The 20,586-nt window shown below is 39.9% G+C and overlaps 1 protein-coding gene across 19 annotated transcripts in view; it reads right to left on the bottom strand.

Annotated features, from left to right (window-relative positions):
* BNC2 (basonuclin zinc finger protein 2) overlaps positions 1–20,586 on the bottom strand; it is a 455,057-nt gene that overhangs the window by 273,873 nt on the left and 160,598 nt on the right. The window contains exon 1 of one of the 19 annotated variants that reach the window (XM_054658732.2): positions 15,012–15,390. The exons of the other annotated variants lie outside the window; for them this stretch is intronic. Coding sequence (XP_054514707.1) covers positions 15,012–15,014 — 3 coding nt within the window. The 5' untranslated portion in view covers positions 15,015–15,390. Of the gene's footprint in view, positions 1–15,011; positions 15,391–20,586 lie in introns of those variants that run through there. 19 annotated transcript variants of the gene reach the window in all.

Raw genomic sequence — 20,586 nt, 5'->3', positions numbered from 1 at the left:
GGATTCCAAGCCAAAAGGAAGACCCAATAGCACTCCAGCCAAATTTCAGTGGTTATACAATGCCAAGCGGCAAGAGGAAAAATCACTCAGATAACACAAAGAGTTCAGGAAGACCATTAAGTGAAATAGATTTGACAATAAGCTCACCAGGAGTCCCTGTGAGAAAGAGCAGATAAAGAAATAAACAAATTATCCAACACTGTAAAGATGAAGATGCACGCTAAACACACTGCTGCAAAATAAATGAATACAAAAGCAGAAACACAAGAAGGTGAGCTACGTGGCAGGGTATGCAGTTAAATTATATCTCCATTTTTCAGCCTACAATTTAACTAGGAGACAAAATTCTGGGCCTAAACTTTCTCTACCATGGGACCCCAGACTAAGACTCAGAAGGACCAAGAATATAGAACCTAAGGCCGAAGAAGGAACCCACTGCTCACTGATCGGAAAGCAACTGGTAAATCAAAACAGTGTCAAGTTCGATGTGGTGGATCACACATGTAATCCTAGCACTTAGGGAGGTCAAGGCAGGAGACCAGGAGTTCTAGACCAGCCTGGGCAACACAGCGAGAAAAGTAATAATGAAAGAAAAATTAGCTGGGTGTGGTGACATGTGCCTGTAATCCTAGGAGGATTACTTAAGCCCAAGAGTTCAAAGTTAAAAGGAGCCGTGAGTGTGCCACTGCACTCCAGGCTGGGTGACAGAGTGAAACCCTGTCTCAAATATGTACATACATACATACATACATATATACATACTAACGACACAGTATTTATTATCCAGCCTGAGTGACAGAGTGAAACCCTGTCTCAAATAAATAAATACAACACAGTACTTATCCATTTTCAAGTATGGAATGACCAGAAATACATTCATTGTTATAGAGTCCTCAGATGAGGCAGAGTTGTATCAATAGGAACATGATAAGGATGGGAGATATTTTATAGGAGAAGAACTGGATAGGACAGATGCCAGTGCCTGAAGGAGACACAGATCTCCTCTGGAGTCATCTCAGAGCAATGAACTATAGGATCAGCATAAGATAAAAGAAAATGGAAAAGAGTCAATCAGTATGTGATTCTGCTATGCAACAGGTTGAAAGACACAGAAGATGACGGAGGTGGGGGGATGCCGGGGTGCGGGGTGGAGCAGGCACAATGTCCTCACAGGCACCAGGAGCTATTTCACTAAGGTTCACTCTTGCTCTTCCTCAGGAGCTGATCCTCTGGGGTGAGCTGCCAAAGAACAGTGCCCTGGGCTCTGTGATAGGAGCAACCTCTGCAGGTACAATTACAGGAGATTTTTCACAGCCACAAACAACAACAGAAATACCTTGTTTTTATACTGTGAAATATGGGATAAAAGGTAAAAATCTCTCTTCCCTGGTGACACCCTGAGGAGCCTAATGGACCATGAATAATGCTAAAATTACATAGAATCTTTCTTCCAGAGTGCTCAAAGGGCTTTACACATAATATTTATTAATTCCCACATCAGACAAGTAAGGAAGGGGAGAAATTTCCATTGTACTCCTTTTATTTCTAAATGAGAAAACTGAGACCTATCACTATGGTCTCCCTCTACATTTGATAAAAATGGATAGAAGTGAAATTAAGACAAAGTTCTCTCAATGACTTCGCTAGTGCTTTACTCGAAAAACATCCTACTATTGGACAGATTTCACGTACTTCCTGCAATTCTTGCTTTACCTGGGTTTTAGCATTGGAGAAAATGAGAATGAAGTCACTTGTACCAGATCCATGGATGGGTTCTTTTTTTTTTTTTTTTTTTTTTCTGAAACAGAGTCTCATTCTGTCACCCAGGCTGGAACGCAGTGGTGCGATCTTGGCTCACTGAAAGCTGTGCCTCCTGGGTTCAAGCGATTCTTCTGCCTCAGCCTCCCGCGTAGCTGGGACTACAAGCACCCACCACCACGCCCAGCTAATTTTTTGTATTTTTAATAGAGATGGGGTTTCACCACGTTAGCCAGGATGGTCTCGATCTCCTGACCTCATGATATGCCCGCCTCGGCCTCCCACAGTGCTGGGATTACAGGCATGAGCCACTGTGCCCAGCCATTTTTTTTTTTTTTTTTAAAGATGGAGTCTCACTCTGTCACCCAGGCTGGAGTGCAGTGGCGCAATCTCAGCTCACTGCAACCTCTGCCTCCCGGGTTCAAGTGATTCTCCTGCCTCATTCTCCCGAGTAGCTGGGATTACAGGTGCCTGCCACCATGCCTGGCTAATTTTTGTACTTTTAGTAGAGATGGGGTTTCTCCATGTTGGCCATGCTGGTCTTGAACTCCTGACCTAAAGTGATCCGCCCACCTTGGCCTCCCAAAGTGCTGGGATTACAGGCGTGAGCCACTGCACCCGGCAGGTTCTTATATTTAAGAAAAAAAGGTACAGAATTCTATTATTCTATTGGTTTGCAATCATTCTTGTAATACATTATTTTGGAAATTGAACACCACAGGTTGTTGCTTATGGGCAAATACATTGTCAACTCTGACAACTGACATTAAATGCAATTTCAAGTATGCCACACCCAGGTTAACTTACTTTCTATCCTCAACACTCAACTCCAGCTATCTTAAAGACAGGTAATACTGAAAGAGTTCTAGCTTTGCAATTAGATCTCTGTTTAAATCTCTACTGCAATATCTTGTAAAGTTGCTCAGTTACGTATCTCCGAGCCTTGTTTCCTGCACCTGTAAAATGAGGATACTTACATTTATTGTGCAGGGTTGGCAAGGTTGAATGAGATGACACATGTAAAGCACCTGAGGATTCAGTAGGTACATAGTATATCTGTAAATGGTACTTTGCCCCCAGCCCACAAAAGCAGCACCACAGCATACCAATCCAATGAAGGCTGAGAACTTTCAGACCACGATGGAAGCCGCATAGGGGAAAGGAAAGCAAGCCACAAGGGTCAAAGGAATATTATAAGCAACTGGGGAAACTAAAAAGAGACAGAGTCACTTGGTCTCACTTAGGGACCAAGGGCCAACTCAATCATCTTTTAGAAGGCTTCCTAGAGTGATGCTGTGTTTAGAATGACTGAAAAGATCGCTGTCAGCTCAGAGGGACTTAGTGTTAAAGACTTCACTGGGTGCTGTGCGTCGTGGCTCATGCCTGTAATTCCAGCACTTTGGGGGGCCAAGGTGGGTGGATTACCTGAGGTCAGGAATTCGAGACTAGCCTAGCCGACATGGAGAAACTCCGTCTCTACTAAAAATACAAAAATTAGCTGGGCATGGTGGCGGGTACCTGTAATCCCAGCTACTTGGGAGGCTGAGGCAGGAGAATCGCTTGAACCTGGGAGGCAGAGGTTGCAGTGAGCCGAGATCTCACCACCGCACTCCAGCCTGGGCAACACAGTAAGACAGTCTCAAAAAAAAAAGACTTCACTGGGGGATGAGGGGGTGAGAGTGGCAAGAAGCAGCATATCTGCCCCTCCTGCAACCAACCCTTTCACAATTAAAATATAAGGTAATTTTCTGAGTTCTCTTATGCTAGCAGCCTGGCCTATAAATTATTAAAAAGTAAAGAGTTTCCAGAGAACGTGCATGAATAAAATCTGAAGAACCCAACCCTCTGGGGGTGGGCAGCACACTGACAGACAAGACCAATAGTCTCGGTCAGTGCCCAAGGCATGCATCTTGGCCAAAGATTATTGTGATCATCACCTGAGAGCATGTCTGAAACTCATTTGCATGCCCCACCTGAGACCCACTGTGACAGAAACTGGAGGTGGAGTCCCTCACCTGTGTTTACAAGCCCTCCACGTGATGCTGATGAGCATTAAAGTTTGAGGCTCCCTAGCCCACGTAAACTAGAAAACCAAAAAGGAACCATAAGGCAAAAGCTCTACAGATCATAACTTAGTTTTAGAAAAGATATAACTTAAAACAATGGAGAGAAAGAAGAAGGAGCATACACCAAGGCATAAAATTCTTATCTCCCAACATCTCACTCTGTAAAGAAAAGAAAGGAAGCCAGGAAAGGAAAAGCTTACGAGAAAAAGCCAAAATGAGCAAGCAGCTTGAGCAGTGGTAAGGCCAACTCCACATCTGCTGCAAACATTAGAAAGAAATTATGTGGGGACAGACATTAACTGTAGCATTTACACGAAAAGCACTTTAAAATGATCCAGGTCAACTTGAACTCAGCCATTGGGTTTGCTCCACTCAGCTTCTCTACCTATCTTTCCGCGGCAATCAAGAGTGAAGATGTATTTACCTCTAATGAGGAAAGAGACTGCCTTCAAGTAATCACCATCAAGCTATTGAATGCTTTATTTGGGGGGGAGGGTGTGGCATTTTTTTAGAAAAGAGTTTACTTAGGAAGAAAATACATCCGTCTGAGTTGCTCTTACTTCATCAGAGGCACAAAAATGGAACAAATTGAAAGGGTTTCCTCCCTTGCTAAACAACACCAAAGGGAAAAAGGGTGATTGAAAAACGTATGTGAAAAAAGCAGAATAGTGAATTTGAATGAAATAGGATAGAAGAATGTGTTGTGGCATAAGAAAGGGAAAGAGCAAATATTAGTTCCCAAAAATTCAACTTCACAAACTACTCATTGAACCACCTACATTAAACCAATTACGATTTTTAAAAAAAGTTTAAGTAGCATACACAGTTTAAGAGACAAATACAACAGGCATTTACTACTAGAGTAAATGCACAGTGGTTGGCTAGAGATGCAAATTACTCTGGACTAGCACCTTGGCCCATTTGACATGAGTTAGACTTACTATGAAGACTGAGCCTGAAGGAAGGCCACAGATGGTACCAACAGACCAGAGGAATTCCGGCTGCTCTAAACAGGGGAGCCAGGGGAGCCTTTACCTTCTGCCAAGGCTCATAATGTAGCATGTCGAAGATCAATGAATCAACACGGTTTTCTTTGCATGCAAAGCTTGAACATAGGTAATGTTAAAAGAAGAAAGGAAATGAGAAAGCAGATTCAGTCCTGCTGTTCCATACAGGAAAAATTTTCCCAAGTCAAACATAAGTCATACTGTGTACTACACAATCCCCCCTCCAAGCCTGCTGAGGACCTCAGACTAAAAAGAGAAAAATGTGCAAACGCATACAAAGTTGATTTCTAAGGGATACCCCCCACCCCCATCCCAAATGCATGGATCTCAACTGGGGTGAGAACTAGGGGAGATGAAAAGCTGTAGTAGTCTGTATCAGACAGGTAAAAAGTGAATGTAAACCCGTCCTACCAGTAACATCTTTGTTACTAAGGTTCTCAGGAAGTGGAGAGAAGATAAAGTCAAAGGGAGTTATATTTTCCTTGGGGATCTTATGAAAATATTTTTTCCCCAAACTGAACATACTTTACTCCTGAAACCTAGTAGCTTTAGAAGCTAAGAAGAGAAGCTTAGTGGACAACAGAATGCTTTATAAATGGTAAAATACATGAGACTTTCTTTTTTGCTTTTCTTTTGGTATTAGTTGCCTCACAAAAAGACCGAGCTACTTATGTAATTGACTTACCCAATGGTAAGTAATACTTAAAATAATACCATTTTCTTTTTCTTTATTTTTATTTTTGAGACAGGGTCTTGCTCTGTCACCCAGACTGGGATGCAGTGATGTGCATTTGTGACTCGCTGCAACCTTAAACTCCTAGACTTTCCTTTCAGTTTACTTCTGAATATCTCTAGAACATGACTCCAACTAAAGCAACCTTCTAGAAGGGGGAAAATACCCACGTGCCCTGCAATTTAGCTGAGAAGTGATTCTTTTCAACTAAATTTTTTTCTTTCTCTTTCTTTCTTTCTTTTTTTTTTTTTTTTTGATAAAAATGGGGGTCTTGCTAAGTTACCCAGGCTGGTCTTGAACTCCTGGCCTCAAGTGATCCTCCTGCTGCGGCCTCCCAAAGTACTGGGATTACAGGCATGAGCCACATCATTTGGCCGCATTTTCTCTCTTACACGCATTCTCGTTAAGTGATGTGAAGCTCTTCTCAAGTTTCATCTGTCACGTACCTCTGTGTGAACAGGGCTCCTAAATCCCTAATCCTTACCTCTCATGTGAATTTCAGTCCTGCATTTTCAAACTCTCACTAGATTTTTCTAAGTGTCCAGTTAACATCTCGAGCTAAACAAGCAAAGCAAATAGGTCTCCTTTCTTTACTACAGCTTTCCCTGGATTTTTCTATATTTTTCAATGTTATTACCATAATCCCATTAACAAAGACTCAGAACCATACATCATTATTAAAAGGCTTCTCCTTATTTCCTAAACCCAGTCAGTTCTGATAGCCTGTCCATTCTGCCCTTTCAATCCCCTCAGCTGTCCCCCACACACTTTCCAGAATATTTCTAACAAGTACATGCTCAGACCTCTGCAATAACCCTTTAGCAATAATCCTGACTTTATCATTCCATACTTGCCAACTAGTGCTATACACCACCCCTCCAATTGTCGAACACATTCTCCTAGATCATGTTTATAGCTCCCCACCAATTACCAATTACAGTTCTTTCCAGGCCCTCTACAATCTAGCTCTAACCTGCCTTTCCAGCTTTATCTTCTTCTCCTTCTTCATGAAAAATGCTTGATAGACACTCTAATTAGAATATTTTATGTCTCTTGCATACTGATTTGGACTTTCCTAACCTGAAATAGTTTTCATGCTGCTCTTTTTGGAATACCCTCGCCTGTATTCTCCCTTTGAAAATGTCCCTATTTCCTGATGCCACTTCTTCCATGAAATTTCCTGATACCTTTGGATGAAAGGGATCTCATCGTCCCAAGTGCTCTATGTTCCTTAGGGCTCTAAGCACTACATGACCTTGAACCTTAAATACATGTTTTTCTCTCCTTAGGATCAAGAACTAACTTATTTCTCTTTCTATTTCCCAATAGCACTTGCCATACTGCTTTACACATAGCAGATAGTCAACAAATACATACTGAATAATAAATAAATATCTTAAAATTCATAAGGGCACCAGTGACACAATGTTACAAATAGAGTGATTTTAACTATTTCATTATTCCAGCAGATCCTCAACAAATACCCGTAAGGCAAGTAGAGGCCAATAATTCCTGTTTTATAGAAACTCAAGATGCAAAAAGGTTATTATTTATGCACAGAGCATTTTTTCAAGTATAATTTAGCCTATTAAGGTTCAATAACTAACTCAATGCCACCCTGTTGATCTGTGGTATATTTCTGCTGAAATGATTCTTCTCCTCTTATTGGACTTTCCTTTCAGCTTACTTCTGAATATCTCTAGAACATGACTCCAACTAAGCAACCTTCTAGAAAGGGGGAAATACCCATCTGCCCTGCAATATAAATTAAAGAGTGTGCCGTGCACGGTGGCTCATGCCTGTAATCCCAGCACTTTGGGAGGCCGAGGCGGGTGGATCACAAGGTCAGGATTTCGAGACCAGCCTAGCTAATATGGTGAAACCCCGTCTCTACTACACTACAAAAATTAGCTGGGGGTGGTGGCACGTGCCCGTAGTCCCAGCTACTCAGGAGGCTGAGGCAGGAGAATCGCTTGAACCAGGTAGTGAGCCGAGATTGCGCCACTGAACTCCAACCTAGGTGACAGAGCGAGACTCCATCTCAAAATATACAAAAATAAAATTAATTAATTAATTAAAGAGGTCGTTCCTTGCCCAACAAGTTGTCAACATATGCTGAAATCTAAAGTATACGATGTGGCAGGGTGCGGTGGCTCACGCCTGTAATTCTAGCACTTTGGGAGGCTGAGGCAGGTGGACTGCTTGAGGCCAGGAGATCAAGACCAGCCTGGCCAACATAGCAAAACCCCATCTCTACTAAACTATTTTAAAAGGCTGGGTATGGTGGCACATGCCTGTAATCCCAGCTAGTTGGGAGGCTAAGAGGCACAAGAATTGCTTAAACCTGGGAGATGGAGGTGGCAGTGAGCTGAGATTGCCACTGCACTCCAGCCTAAGCAACAAGTGAGACTCTATTTCCGAAAAAAAAAAAAAAAGTATAGAATGATAAAAATATATACTGGTATATATAACCTCTTAGTTTAAAATTTACTAGGCTTCAGGAGTAGGAGCTGGTATGAGAAGCTCCTTTAATAAGTTCTTTAAAATTAAGTATTGATTGCCACGTACCTGGAAAGAAAGTCATCAGCCCATTACATTGCCCTGAGATAGGAACACATTTCTAAGAAACTGTAAAAGCAGTTTACAGCAAACTAGGGATAAATTTTCATCCCAAATTAGTTTCTACTTAGTTTCAAGTCCAGGGTAGGCAAACAAGCCTGTGGGCCAAACGCTATCCTGCTGCCTACTTTTGTAAATAAAGTTTTATTGAAATAGAGCCCTGCCTATTCCTTTACATACACAGGGGCTTGGTCCTACAAAAACTTCAATAATTGCTACAGAAACCATACATCTACCTATTTACCATCTAGCCCTGCACAGAAAAGATTTGCCAATCTCTCTCTTAAGCTGTGCAAAATTACGCTGCCTTCCCTAGCAGTATCACATCTGTCTTCACCTTTAGGAAATAAGCATACAAGTGCAAGCAAGGATGTTCATATTTAAGCACTACTGTTTATTAAAAAAAAAAAAAATCCACAAACCAAGAACTCATTAAATAAACTATGATACAATGGCAAGCTAAGAATCCATTAAAAGTCATGATGAGGGCCGGGCGCGGTGGCTCTCGCCTGTAATCCCAGCACTTTGGGAAGCCGAGGCGGGAGGCTCACCTGAGGTCAGGAGTTCGAGATCAGCCTGACCAACATGGAGAAACCCCATCTCTACTAAAAGTACAAAAAAATTAGCTGGGCGTGGTGGCGCATGCCTGTAATCCCAGCTACTCGGGAGGCTGAGGCAGGAGAATCGCTTGAACCCGGGGAGACAGAGGTTGCGGTGAGCCAAGATGGCGCCACTGCACTCCAGCCTGGGCAACAAGAGCAAAACTCCATCTCAAAAAAAAAAGCCATGATGAACATCTATATTTACGGACATGGAAAGATACTTAGGATAACAATGCGTTTTTTAAAAGTCACATATACATGTAACATCATCCCTTTATGAAACTACTACCTATTCATACATTGGTAGGTACTTGTAAATGAAGAAAGACCACTAAAAATACATTAACAGTTCCTTGGTGATAGCCCTTCAGGCAGTTTTCTCTCTTTGAGGTTTTCTTAATCAGATCTGCCCTATGAACACATATCCTTTTGTAAAGAAGTTGTATTTACAAGTTTTAAAACTATTAAAAATTAATATCAGTATGCAAAGTTTAGATTCTACATTTTATAAAGCACTGGGTTTTCCAGAAAGCTAAGATGGTATTTTTAAGTTATTTTTGGTTTGGGTAGTGATTTTGTTGTTGCTGTTCTGTTTTTGTTTTTGTTTTTGTTTTTGTTTTGTCCTTTCCCTTTGTTTTAAAAACAGAAAGGCTATAAGGCTTACCAATAACCTGCACATCTACAAACTGTCATCCCCACTATATGTGGCAACCTAAATAATGCAACAAAAAAGTCCCTTATAGAAGCATGCATGGGTTAGGAGGAGGAAGATAGGCTAACAGAATAGTCCCTTGATGGAAATGTATTAATTCAATCAGTGCCTTGCTTCTGGGTTACCATAAAAAGGTTCATAAAGTACCCAAAAGCCACATAAGATTTTAGAATTATGCTGCTCAGTGACTGATTCTCAGTGAAGAGTAAGAAAGAAGAGATTTCTCTCCACCGTCATTTTCTTCTGCAAAAGTAAGACTTCTGCAAGAGTGACACAAGTATTTTTTAAACTAGTAATTGAAAAGGCCAAGTACGTACATGATGCAAGTATAAAGAACACTGTGGCACTGTTGATAAACAGATACCAAGTGCAAACTGCATAAGACTAGCAATCTACAATAGTAACAGACAGAAGAAGAAATTGGTCTAACTAACCCTCTCTGTGCCAGAATTCACAGGCATCATTTACTTCTAAGCCCCATTTTATAAATGAAGCAACTAAGATTCAAAGAGGTTATATAACTTTTACAAAGTCACATAGGAAAGAGATCAGTTCAAATGCAGGTAAATCTAGCTAAAAAGTCTGGACTCTTCTCACTATATTCATGAAACAGACATATTTCTAATAAAGAGTTACATAAATTCCCAATGTAAATTTATCTGGTGAGAAAACCTGTAATTTCTGGTTTATAAAGATATTACAGAATTATCATGGCAGTTAATTTGTTTTACAAGCAATTTATTTAAAATAGTGATTTTGACATTATTTTCCCAGTTAAGTTGATCCACTTTATCTTCTCCATCCTTATGTTTACACATATATGCCTGTATGATACGTATATGTCTTTAATAGATATGCTATAATGTGATATACAGCACCCAAACTTTAACCTTCAAAATGAAGTAGAGTCTGTAGACACAGACTTCAGTTAGACATAAAACTGTGACTTAGTTTTTTCAGACTCGTTCCATAGTAAAATTACTTCATTGCTATGGATGAAACAAAATTTATACCCTGAAAATTAACATTTACAATGAGGCCAAACATGGGTGCTCATGCCTATAATCCCAGCGCTTTGGGAAGCCGAGGGAGGAGGACTGCTTGAGGTCTTGATAGCAAGACCCCATATCTACAAAAAATTAGCCAGGCTTGGTGTAGCACAACTATAGTCCCAGCTATTCTGGAGGCTGAGGATCACGTGAGCCCAGGAATCGGAGGCTGCAGTGAGCTATGATCACACCACTGCACTCCATCCCAGGCAACAAAGCAACACCCTGTCTGTGCTGCGCAAGCTGGACTCAAAACTCCTCGGCTCAAACAATCCTCCTGACTCAGCCTCCCAAGCAGCTGGGACTATAGGTGCGTGCCAGCAACCTGGCTTGTAATTTTTTTTGCGGTGGTATTTACCCCACAGTCTTTCATAGGCTTTTAAAATTATACTGATTAGCAGTCAGGTGCAGTGGCTCATGCCTGTAATCCCAGCACTTTGGGAGGCTGACGCAGATGGATCACTTGAAGTCCAGAGTTCGAAACCAGCCTGGCTAACATGGTGAAACCCCATCCCTGCTAAAAATACAAAAGAAAAAAATTAACTGAGCGTGGTGGCACACACCTGTAATCGCGGTTATTTGGGAGGCTGAGACATGAGACTTTCTTGAACCTGAGATCGTGCCCCTGCACTCTAGCCAGACTCTGTCTCAAGAATAAATAAATAAATAATAAATAAAATTATACTGATTAGCTTTTCCTGTGAATTCCACATAATAACATCGCCAAGCACAAGATAAACAAAACCTTCAAGTCCCAGATGGGGAAACTGAAGAGTTTCACTAGGCCCCATTTTCTGGGGTGTGGGGGTATTAGGCTAAGGCTTTCTCATCAAGTATTCCAGGGATCCCTAGGAGAGGCTTAAAAGATGGGACTGTGGCTCTATCTCTTTTCATCTAGAACAACTCTGATTTTTATCAGTTCTACATACTGACTTCCTCATAAAATTTAATTTGAAAGGAAATAAAATCAGTGGTTTCTACAACTAACTTTCTTTTTTCTTTTTAAATAGCTAGCTTAAATGATATATGAAGAATGCAGCAAGGGGGAAAGCAAGGGATTTGGAATCAACTTTGCTGGATTACAGATGTTAGGCCTTGATTTCTTCATCTGTAAAATGAAAATATGGGTACCTTCCATGAATGCTTTTGTAAGCATAAATAAGATATCATGACTACCATCCCTAGCACACTATGTGTGCTAAAAGGTAGCAATAAAGTTATTAGTTAACAATTTTCATTTTTTTATGCTTACTAACAAGCCAAAGTAAACACTAAGTCAAATATTTATTTTAGATCTTAAGATGCAGTATGTTCAAACTTTGGCAGGCTAAAAGAAGTTAGATGTTAAGCAAAATAGCAATACTAAATAAAGACCATCTACAGGCAGGCGTGGTGGCTCACACCTGTAATCCCAGCACTTTGGGAGGCTGAGGGGGGCAGATTGTTTTAGGCCAGGAGTTCAAGACTAGCCTGGCCAACAAGGTGAAACCCCGTCTCTACTGAAAATAGAGGCGTGGTGGCAGGCACCTGTAATCCAAGATACTCAGCAGGCTGAGGCAGGAGAATCACTTGAACCCGGGAGGCGGAGGCTGCAGTGAGCCAAGATCATGCCATTGCACTCCAGCCTGGGTGACAGAACGAGACTCTCCAAAAAAAAAAAAAAAAAAAAAAAAAAAAGGCCATCTACAATAATATTAATGTACTTCACATGGGAACACAATTATTTTTTATGAAAACATAATCCTGGGCTAAAAAACAATAAAAAGAAGCACATTATTTTGCTCAACAAATAGTTCCTAAGTCCTTAACTACCCTTTAGGCAGTCTGCAAGATTCTAAATGAAGATAAAGTATTGCCCAGATACATGTATGTTGACTGCTGCTGTTTTGTTTAATTCTACAGAGGTGTAAACACTCGAAGCTTTATGTGGTCTTAGTTCCATGATTATAAGTAGATTTTCACAAAACCAGGGACAGACGCTGGAGTCTAACTTGCAAAATCAAGTTTCAAGATCCACTATCAAATGCTAATGACTATAAGGCAGGAAGCTTTAATTCAAGCAAATGATTAGAACGGATTATACAAAAGTAAACAGGATCCAACAGAATTGGCCAACTTTACTTGTAATCTACCTGTACCAAAACTGGTAAAACAGAAATGATAGCATCACTCTGACATCCACAAAGATCAACCTGATGAAAATTTTGCAGAGTGGTAAAAATGTAGACTAATAAATAACGCCAGAGTTTCTTTACTTAAAAAAAAAAAAAAGACATCTGCTGATGGCCTAATATCGCCTTTCCTAGAGATAAATGAAGAACCTAAAACATTTTATTTAAACTTATTCCCCTACCATCCTACACTACTATTTCCAAAAATTCAAGCTTCCCAAGGGATAAAAACTGGGGAATAAGCCACAGAGCAGGTCAAAGGAGGATGACCTAGGGTTTATTAAGTATCTACTATGTACTGGAACTTCAAGTGTGTTGTCTCATTTCATTTTCCTGACAATCTGTAAGCTAAATGTCCTTTTCCCCATTTTAAAAGCAAAGAAAATAAAGGTCAGGGATAAAGTCACTTATCCAAAGTCACAAAGCTAACATGTAGCAGCATTAGAATCTGAAACAACACCCATTTTTTCACTATTCCACCAAGTTTCCAAAGCCAAACAAGTGTGCCTGGCACAATGGGAACAGGAAAACACTAAAAGAACAAGTGATGATATTTTTTAAGAAAATTTTACTTTTATGCGGAGAAGATTCCTAAATCAGCTGAAATTTTCTTATTAGAGAGATGTGATACTGGAGTAATTCCACTCTTCCCCTCTTGGATTATGAAAGGAAACTTTTAATAAATCAAATTGGAAAGGGCTGAACACAACTACAACATCCTTTTCACAGTTTAAAAAAAGTGCTTCTATCACTAGGAAAACAAATATAACTTCAGATAATCTAAATGTTAATTGACAGATTTTTCTCCTAAATTTGGCAACATTAACTACTTTTTCTAGTATTTAAATAAAATAATTAACTTTAAAATTGGCTGTTAAGTAAAAGAAATAAAAATCCAGCACAGAGCAATATTCTCCGGAAAAATCGCATTTTAAAATGTACAACTAAAAAACAAATCACCAAAAAAACTATCATCATGTTACTAGACCAAATAGAACAAAAAGATATAATTATTGAAGTGGGTATTCTCTAGAATGTAAGAAAAAAATATCTAATGAATTCACCTAAAATTTGAAGTGCCCAGCCCATAAACACAGCTTGATTTTCCTATGGAGCTGATCGCTTATTGGTGTAAGACTTCCTATAAATAATGTCAATATATATGTTTAAAAAGAACAAGCCATCATACAAACACCATTAGTCAGATTAAACTCAGGGGTCTATCTTGACAAAATCATTGTTTTATAAAATATATAAAACATGTACTTAAAACTCTATAAATAGGGCACACGGGTCCACTCATAGTTTACTTTTCTGTGCTATATTCTTGAGTTGAATTTTTGTTACATGACTTTCTGACTGATAATGTATCAATGGAAAACTAACTTAGCAGCTCTCCAAGTTTTTTCTTATAACTATTTGGCAGTTATTAAAATGTGCACACACTCACACACACACACAAGTATATATGTACTATTAAGGAAAAGAAAAATAACATCTGAACAGGAACATGAAAACAAAGAAAGAATTAAGGTTTGAAATTGAAGAGAAATGCAGTCCAAAAGTAAAATTCAAACTATTATTAATATATCCTTTCTTAGGTCATCTTAGGATAATACATATTTCTCCTATACATTGGGGGAAAAATCAGACACATGAATATTTTATAAAGGCACACTGCAAAATCAGAAAGCTGTTCCACACATCCACACTTTAATCTGTTATAAATTAACTTGAGTCAGTTCAAATGTTATATGTAACGCACACGATTACAACTGAAGTCAAATCATACACACCCTCAGTAACTGTAAGCCTAAAACAACTCCAAGAGTGAATGAGATGGCTAGAGTTTTCCCTAAGGAAGGACAGGGGTTGGGGGCAATCTGCAAAATGGATATAACTGAGACAAATGCAAAGACTGAAAATATCCTAAAAACCTGAAGATGCTCGTGTGGTTTCACAACAAAGTCCCTTTATAAGATCCACAGCCCAAATGACTTGCATCTTTCAACTGCTCCATTTCCAGAACTCCTGATTTTAAATCACACTGAAAACCTTTGGCTGCAATTGAATTAGCATGGTTGGATTTAGCCCTTCTAAATGCCAAAAAGGAAAAAAAAAAAAAAAAAGTACCATTCTAAAGTTTGTTTTGTTTTAAACTCGGATCTTCTGCATTCCAAAATTGTATCCCTCTGACTAATATAAACCGTTATTACAGAGAAATGGTGTTTTAAAAAAAAAAAAAAAAAGCCAGTGAAAAAGAATGAGGGAGTAGTAATGGTAACATACAGTACCATGAGCTGCAGCGGCCTCCCAGCCAGTGGTGCAAGGTTAACAGATCAGTCCTGGCCTTCGGGCAGACAGCAGAACACAGCCTTGGGGAAGGGGGGACAGGGACGGAGGCCAGGGGAGGGGGCCCGCTCTCAGGCAGTTTACACAAGAAGGCAGCTCAGCTCCTTTCTGGCGCACTCCTCCTCTCTATCTCCCAACCTCTTTGCGTGTGTCTTGTCATATTTTCTTCAGCTGTTAATTGTCCAGACTCCAAGACTTTAAACAGCCACAGTTTAGGAAAAAGCGAAACCCTTCTAAGTGACCATCACAGCAAATCAGCTTCATGCTAGTGGGTAAAATTTTCCAAGGGAAGTGTTCTTCTGATAGTTCCTGAGTCTCTAAGTCACCCCCACCCCCACCCCCACCAGCCGCCACACACACTCCCCTGGAGGGCTAAATGCACTGTGGCAATAAAACATTCATGCGACTTGGAATTTTAACACAATGCCATTTCCCTAGTTTAACCTGAAAGGAATGCACTAGTCACAACAGACTACATCATCCTGCCATTAAACCCTGCCAAGGAACCGCTTTTTTGGCCGCACTGGGCCAGCTTTGACGGGAAAGGAGTACACAGACCCACACACTGAGCACAGAGGGGCCACCTCTGCTTCCTCAGCCTTATCCAGCAACACCCTGCTCTTGAACATGACCCCTGACCCCTTGCATTGTGACCAGCTTGTGAGGCATGTGTCACCCTGGAACTTCTGCAGAGCCACACACTGCGCAGGCCATTTGCTGCTCCCTCTCAACAGGCTCTTGGGCAGACGCCAAAGGTTCTTTCTTATTATTACTGCTACTATTGAAAGTCTTCTGTTTAAATGTAGGGATGCTTTTTCCTTGAGTTGTATGATAGTGTGGCTTGGGTTTTTTTTTCCCTCCTTTGTTTGTTTTGGACTTTTTAAAAAACAAACTTTACATTTGCATTGATAATTATGTTATTATTAATGACAAAATGATTCAGTGTGGGGACTACTTATCGAAGGTGCCAGTTCTTTCACATTTAAGTGACATTCAATTTAGATTTACAAAACACCCAGAAACAATTCCTATTTCTCCAGAGAAGTTCAGAGAAAAATTCAAAGGGATTGAATCCTAAAACACCTACACTTAACCATTTTTATTTACATGCTAAGATATTATTACAAAACAAACAAGCAACAATATTAGATGAAAAAACTAGATTTATTGACTTACTGCTTGTGCAGAGAGTTCTGCCTTCCAAGCAACATAACTGACAAGGAACTATTTTTAAAAGTATGTATACCAAATGAAAAATTAAAATCATACTAAATGTTTACAAATGTTTTTATTAATTTTAAAACTGTTCTAATGTAGCCCTTTATAACCAATCACAGCAGTATTAATTTTTGCAAGTTAACAGAAGTCATAGTTTTGCACCCCAAAATACCCCTTTCTTCTTCTACCACCGATTCTCCTACCACTGAAGGATGTCTTCCAGATTGTCTTTTTCTGATCATTCATCTTACTATCTTCATATGATGCACATTCACTTTCAATCTTGTCCAATTGTTTTATTATTCCTCTTCTATACTGTAGTCATAGGCAATTCTAAAAAGCACAAAGTCCCCTCTTTTTGCCCTGACCTTGAGCTACAGCCAGGTGAGCTGTGATTATCCCTACAGAAGGCAGAAGGTGTTCCAGCTTTAATCTCCTGGAGTGAGGCCATGTCCCCCTTTCAGTAACAAATGAAGAACATCTTACTTCATCTAAGAGAATACCCTAAAATACAAAATGATGATCTCAAAGCAAGTTAACATGCACATATAAAATAAAACCAAATTGTCTTCTTTAGAGTAATTTTTGTCTCCTTAGTAGCTGGAATTAGTCTTAAGCCCTAGTTAAAAGACTTTTTTCTTTTTCTTTCCTTTAAACAGACATTATCATGCCTTGAAAAGTCATTCTAATCCCTTCACCTTAGCCAAGCCATGCTAATTCATGAGAGGACAGCAATTAATTTTTTAAAAAAAAGGAATTATACTTGACTGGGGGGAGGGGAAAATCAATCCAACTCAGAAGCAAAGGTTACCAAAACCTATGTGAAACACTTCCATTTCAAATTGCAAATGCTGAAATCAAATTGTCAGTTTAATCTATATAAAATACAGCAATAAGGCTGGGTGCGGAGGCTCACACCTGTAATCCCAGCACTTTGGGAGGCCAAGGCGGGCGGATCATGAGGTCAGGAGATCGAGACCATCCTGGCTAACACGGTGAAACCCCGTCTCTACTAAAAATACAAAAAATTAGCCGGGCGTGATGGTGGGCGCCTGTAGTCCCAGCTAATCGGGAGGCTGAGGCAGGAGAATGGTGTGAACCCGGGAGGCGGAGCTTGCAGTGAGCGGAGATTGCACCACTGCACTCCAGCCTGGGCAACAGAGCAAGACTCCGCCCCCCCAAAAAAAAAAACAGCAATAGACATTTGATTTTTTTCAAGTAATCTGATTTATTATCAATGTGCATATTCAAATTCCAATTTTGATGTTACTAGTGTGAAGTTACTAGAGTAAAACCCAGTAAAATTGAAGGAAGAATCAAGTGATGCCATGAGATTAAAATTACAGAGATTAATTTCTATTTTAGTCCAAACAGATACACTTTTCTTCTTATATCAAGTTAATCAACACAGTGACACCAAAGTATCTTGGACCAATATTCAAAGGATGAACCGGGGCCTATGAAAAGAGGTCTGTGAAGTTGCACCTGCAGTACATGTAACCCTCTCCATGGTAATACATCTCCTCTGAAGACCTCTGGAACTTTGGGATACATCACTAAAAGAAGGATAAGCAATCTCATTTTAGTTCTAAACAAGTTGCCAAGTAATTATTACTATTATTATTATTTTTGAGATGGAGTCTCACTCTGTTGCCCATGCTGGAGTGCAGTGGCACGGTTTCAGTTCACTGCAACCTCCACCTCCCAGGTTCAAGCGATTCTCCTGTCTCAGCCTCCTGAGTAGCTGGGACTACAAGCATGTGCCACCACACCCGGCTAATTTTTACATTTTTAGGAGAGACACGGTTTCACCATGTTGGCCAGGCTAGTCTGGAATCCCTGACCTCGGGTGCTCTGCCCACCTTAGCCTCCCAAAGTGCTAGGATTACAGGTGTGAGCCACCACACCGGGCCAAAGTAATTTTATAATCTAAGTATTCACTACTATGGTATAGCGATGCATCACATATTAGGAAATCAGAGCATGCTACAAATACCACGATGAAAACTATTTTCTATGAAATTGTACCAGTACAAATAAGTGGAATCAGAACAATACAGAACCTGCTAAAGAAAAAATGTCGTTATCAGTAAGTTCACTGAAATTCAAAAAGTTGCCCAAAGTTTTGTAGAAATGTTAATTTATTTTGGTGGGTACAATGTGAGTAGATCAAATCTGTGATAACCAGCCGTGATTTCCATTTTCCTTGAGCCAAAAGAAAACTTTACTGTGTTAAATGGCATTTAGAAATAAGAGTTTTAAAGTTCTGTAAGTTACCTTTTAATTTCTAGAAAGCAAAATAGGTGAAATTTTTCTCATGAACTTCTATTAAAAACAGGATATCCATGTGCAAACAGGCATATGTTAATTTATTCTGCTCTGCAGGGATTCATTTGGAGTCAAGAGATTGGCTAAATCAACGCCCTCCTCAACACACACATACAACATGCACATGCAAGCAAAGGCAGTTAACAGACTCTAACCCTGAGTGAGGGAAAACTCACTCAGAGATGAGAAAGGACAAGATGTGTATGGACAAAAGAGAGAAGGAAGGAAAAGCAAAGAGATGGTGTGGGAGGAAAACCAGATTGAGACAAAAGCAAGCCACAGGAAGGGCGGGGTGAGAGAGAAAAAGAAATAAGAATGAGATGGGGAGGAGCAAAATGGAAAAAAACAGAGAAAGAGTCAGTAGGGAAAGGGAGAGAAAAAGAAAAGGAAGACCGAAGGAAAAAAGGGATTGCTGGCAGAGAGGAGGAGCTGGAGCCCCACAACAAAACAGTGGATCAGGCAGCTGGCCTGAGATGCTAATTCAGCGCTTTAACAAATCAATGCCACTTGAAAAGTACAATGTGAGCCCTCACTGGGTAGATGTCAGGGGACTGAGAAAATGCATTCTCAAGTATTTCACATTAAGAGGGAATAATGTGTTAATTTATAACTCTTCACCCTATACACTTGGATTATCTATCTGTGTCAGCGATTTGACTTCTTAAATTTATCAAAAACGCACGCAAAGGGAGGCAGCTTCGGCTTCACCGCTGGGAAATGGAGGTTTAGGGAAAGCCTGTCAGCCAGTCCTAGGTAGTTCTGCTGTTCTTTCCGCTTTCCTATTTGGGCTGAAGTGTTGGTGGGGGTGGCAGCAAGGAGTGAGCAAGCCACTGAAGGGGAGATGAAGGGGGGAGGGGAACTCCTGGTCCAGTTACTAAAGCAACCAAAGAAAAGGCTTTCTCGGCCTGTGGTTGATTGCATTAGGTACCATCCGTCAAAAGTGACACAGAAGAGAAGGAATAACTTGAATCAGCAACCCACGCTGCCATCGTCAGAATTTACTTTATGGAAACTTACTTAAGTCTCTCAGCACACCCAGTGGAAGAGAGCCTGCTGACAATTGGATTTTAATTAAACAGTACACTTGCAATGCCACCACAGTTCCACAGAGCTTATCAAAATAGGAAGGGAAGAGAGAGTTAAGCAAATTTTGTTTGGTTAGTTTTGAGACATGGAGGAGAGATGTTAAAAAACTCAGATGCCAGCCCAGCATTCAGGAGCCTCATTAGAGGGACTATTTCTTTCTCAAGAAAAACCTATTTTATTAAACATCAAATTCTTGGAATTGTTTCCTAATTATTCCTTAATAAAATTTAGTTAACTTTTAATATAATGATTGCACAGTTTCTAACCTGTGGGAGAGACAGGGAAAGACTACGTTAGTAAGTTTTGTTGCCAAAATTAAAGTATGATCAGACTTAAATTTTCAAAGTTTAAGCATTGTCAACATACAAAGGCAAACGTGTTAAAATTTTGGAATAAATAGAAGAGAGTAGGTTTCAAGAAAGTGTTTTAATTAAGATTATGTCTTCAAAGATATGAAGGGGAAAAGTGGTTATAGGTATAAAGGAAAAACAAGGCCCAATTACGAATAACTTCTGAGTTTAAGATTGCCCAGACTACACACAGCAGTATTCTAAACTGGAGGCATTTTTATTTGTTACATGTACAACTGCAACAGAAACAGACATTCTCTTATTTTCAAGACATTCATATGTAAATGAATGCTGATGAATGGAAATGAGATGCTAAACATGATGGGCAACGTTCAACGTTTAAAAAAAAAAGTTACTTCACTTGCTGAAGCTTGAATCTCTTCCCCTCCTACACCTGGGCGCAAAAAGAAATGAATGACAATGATGGACCTTCCACTAGTTTCTATTGGTTAAACAACACCTTACAGAGATACTCAAGACAGAAAACAAACATTCTTTCAGTCTTATGCTTTGCATCTTTCCTATGACATGTATC

This window comes from Pan troglodytes, chromosome 11 (genome assembly GCF_028858775.2).
Source record: "Pan troglodytes isolate AG18354 chromosome 11, NHGRI_mPanTro3-v2.0_pri, whole genome shotgun sequence".
NCBI lineage: Eukaryota > Metazoa > Chordata > Mammalia > Primates > Hominidae > Pan > Pan troglodytes.
The sequence above is the reverse complement of the archived record's forward strand: the minus strand, read 5'-3'. Positions and strand labels throughout refer to the sequence as shown.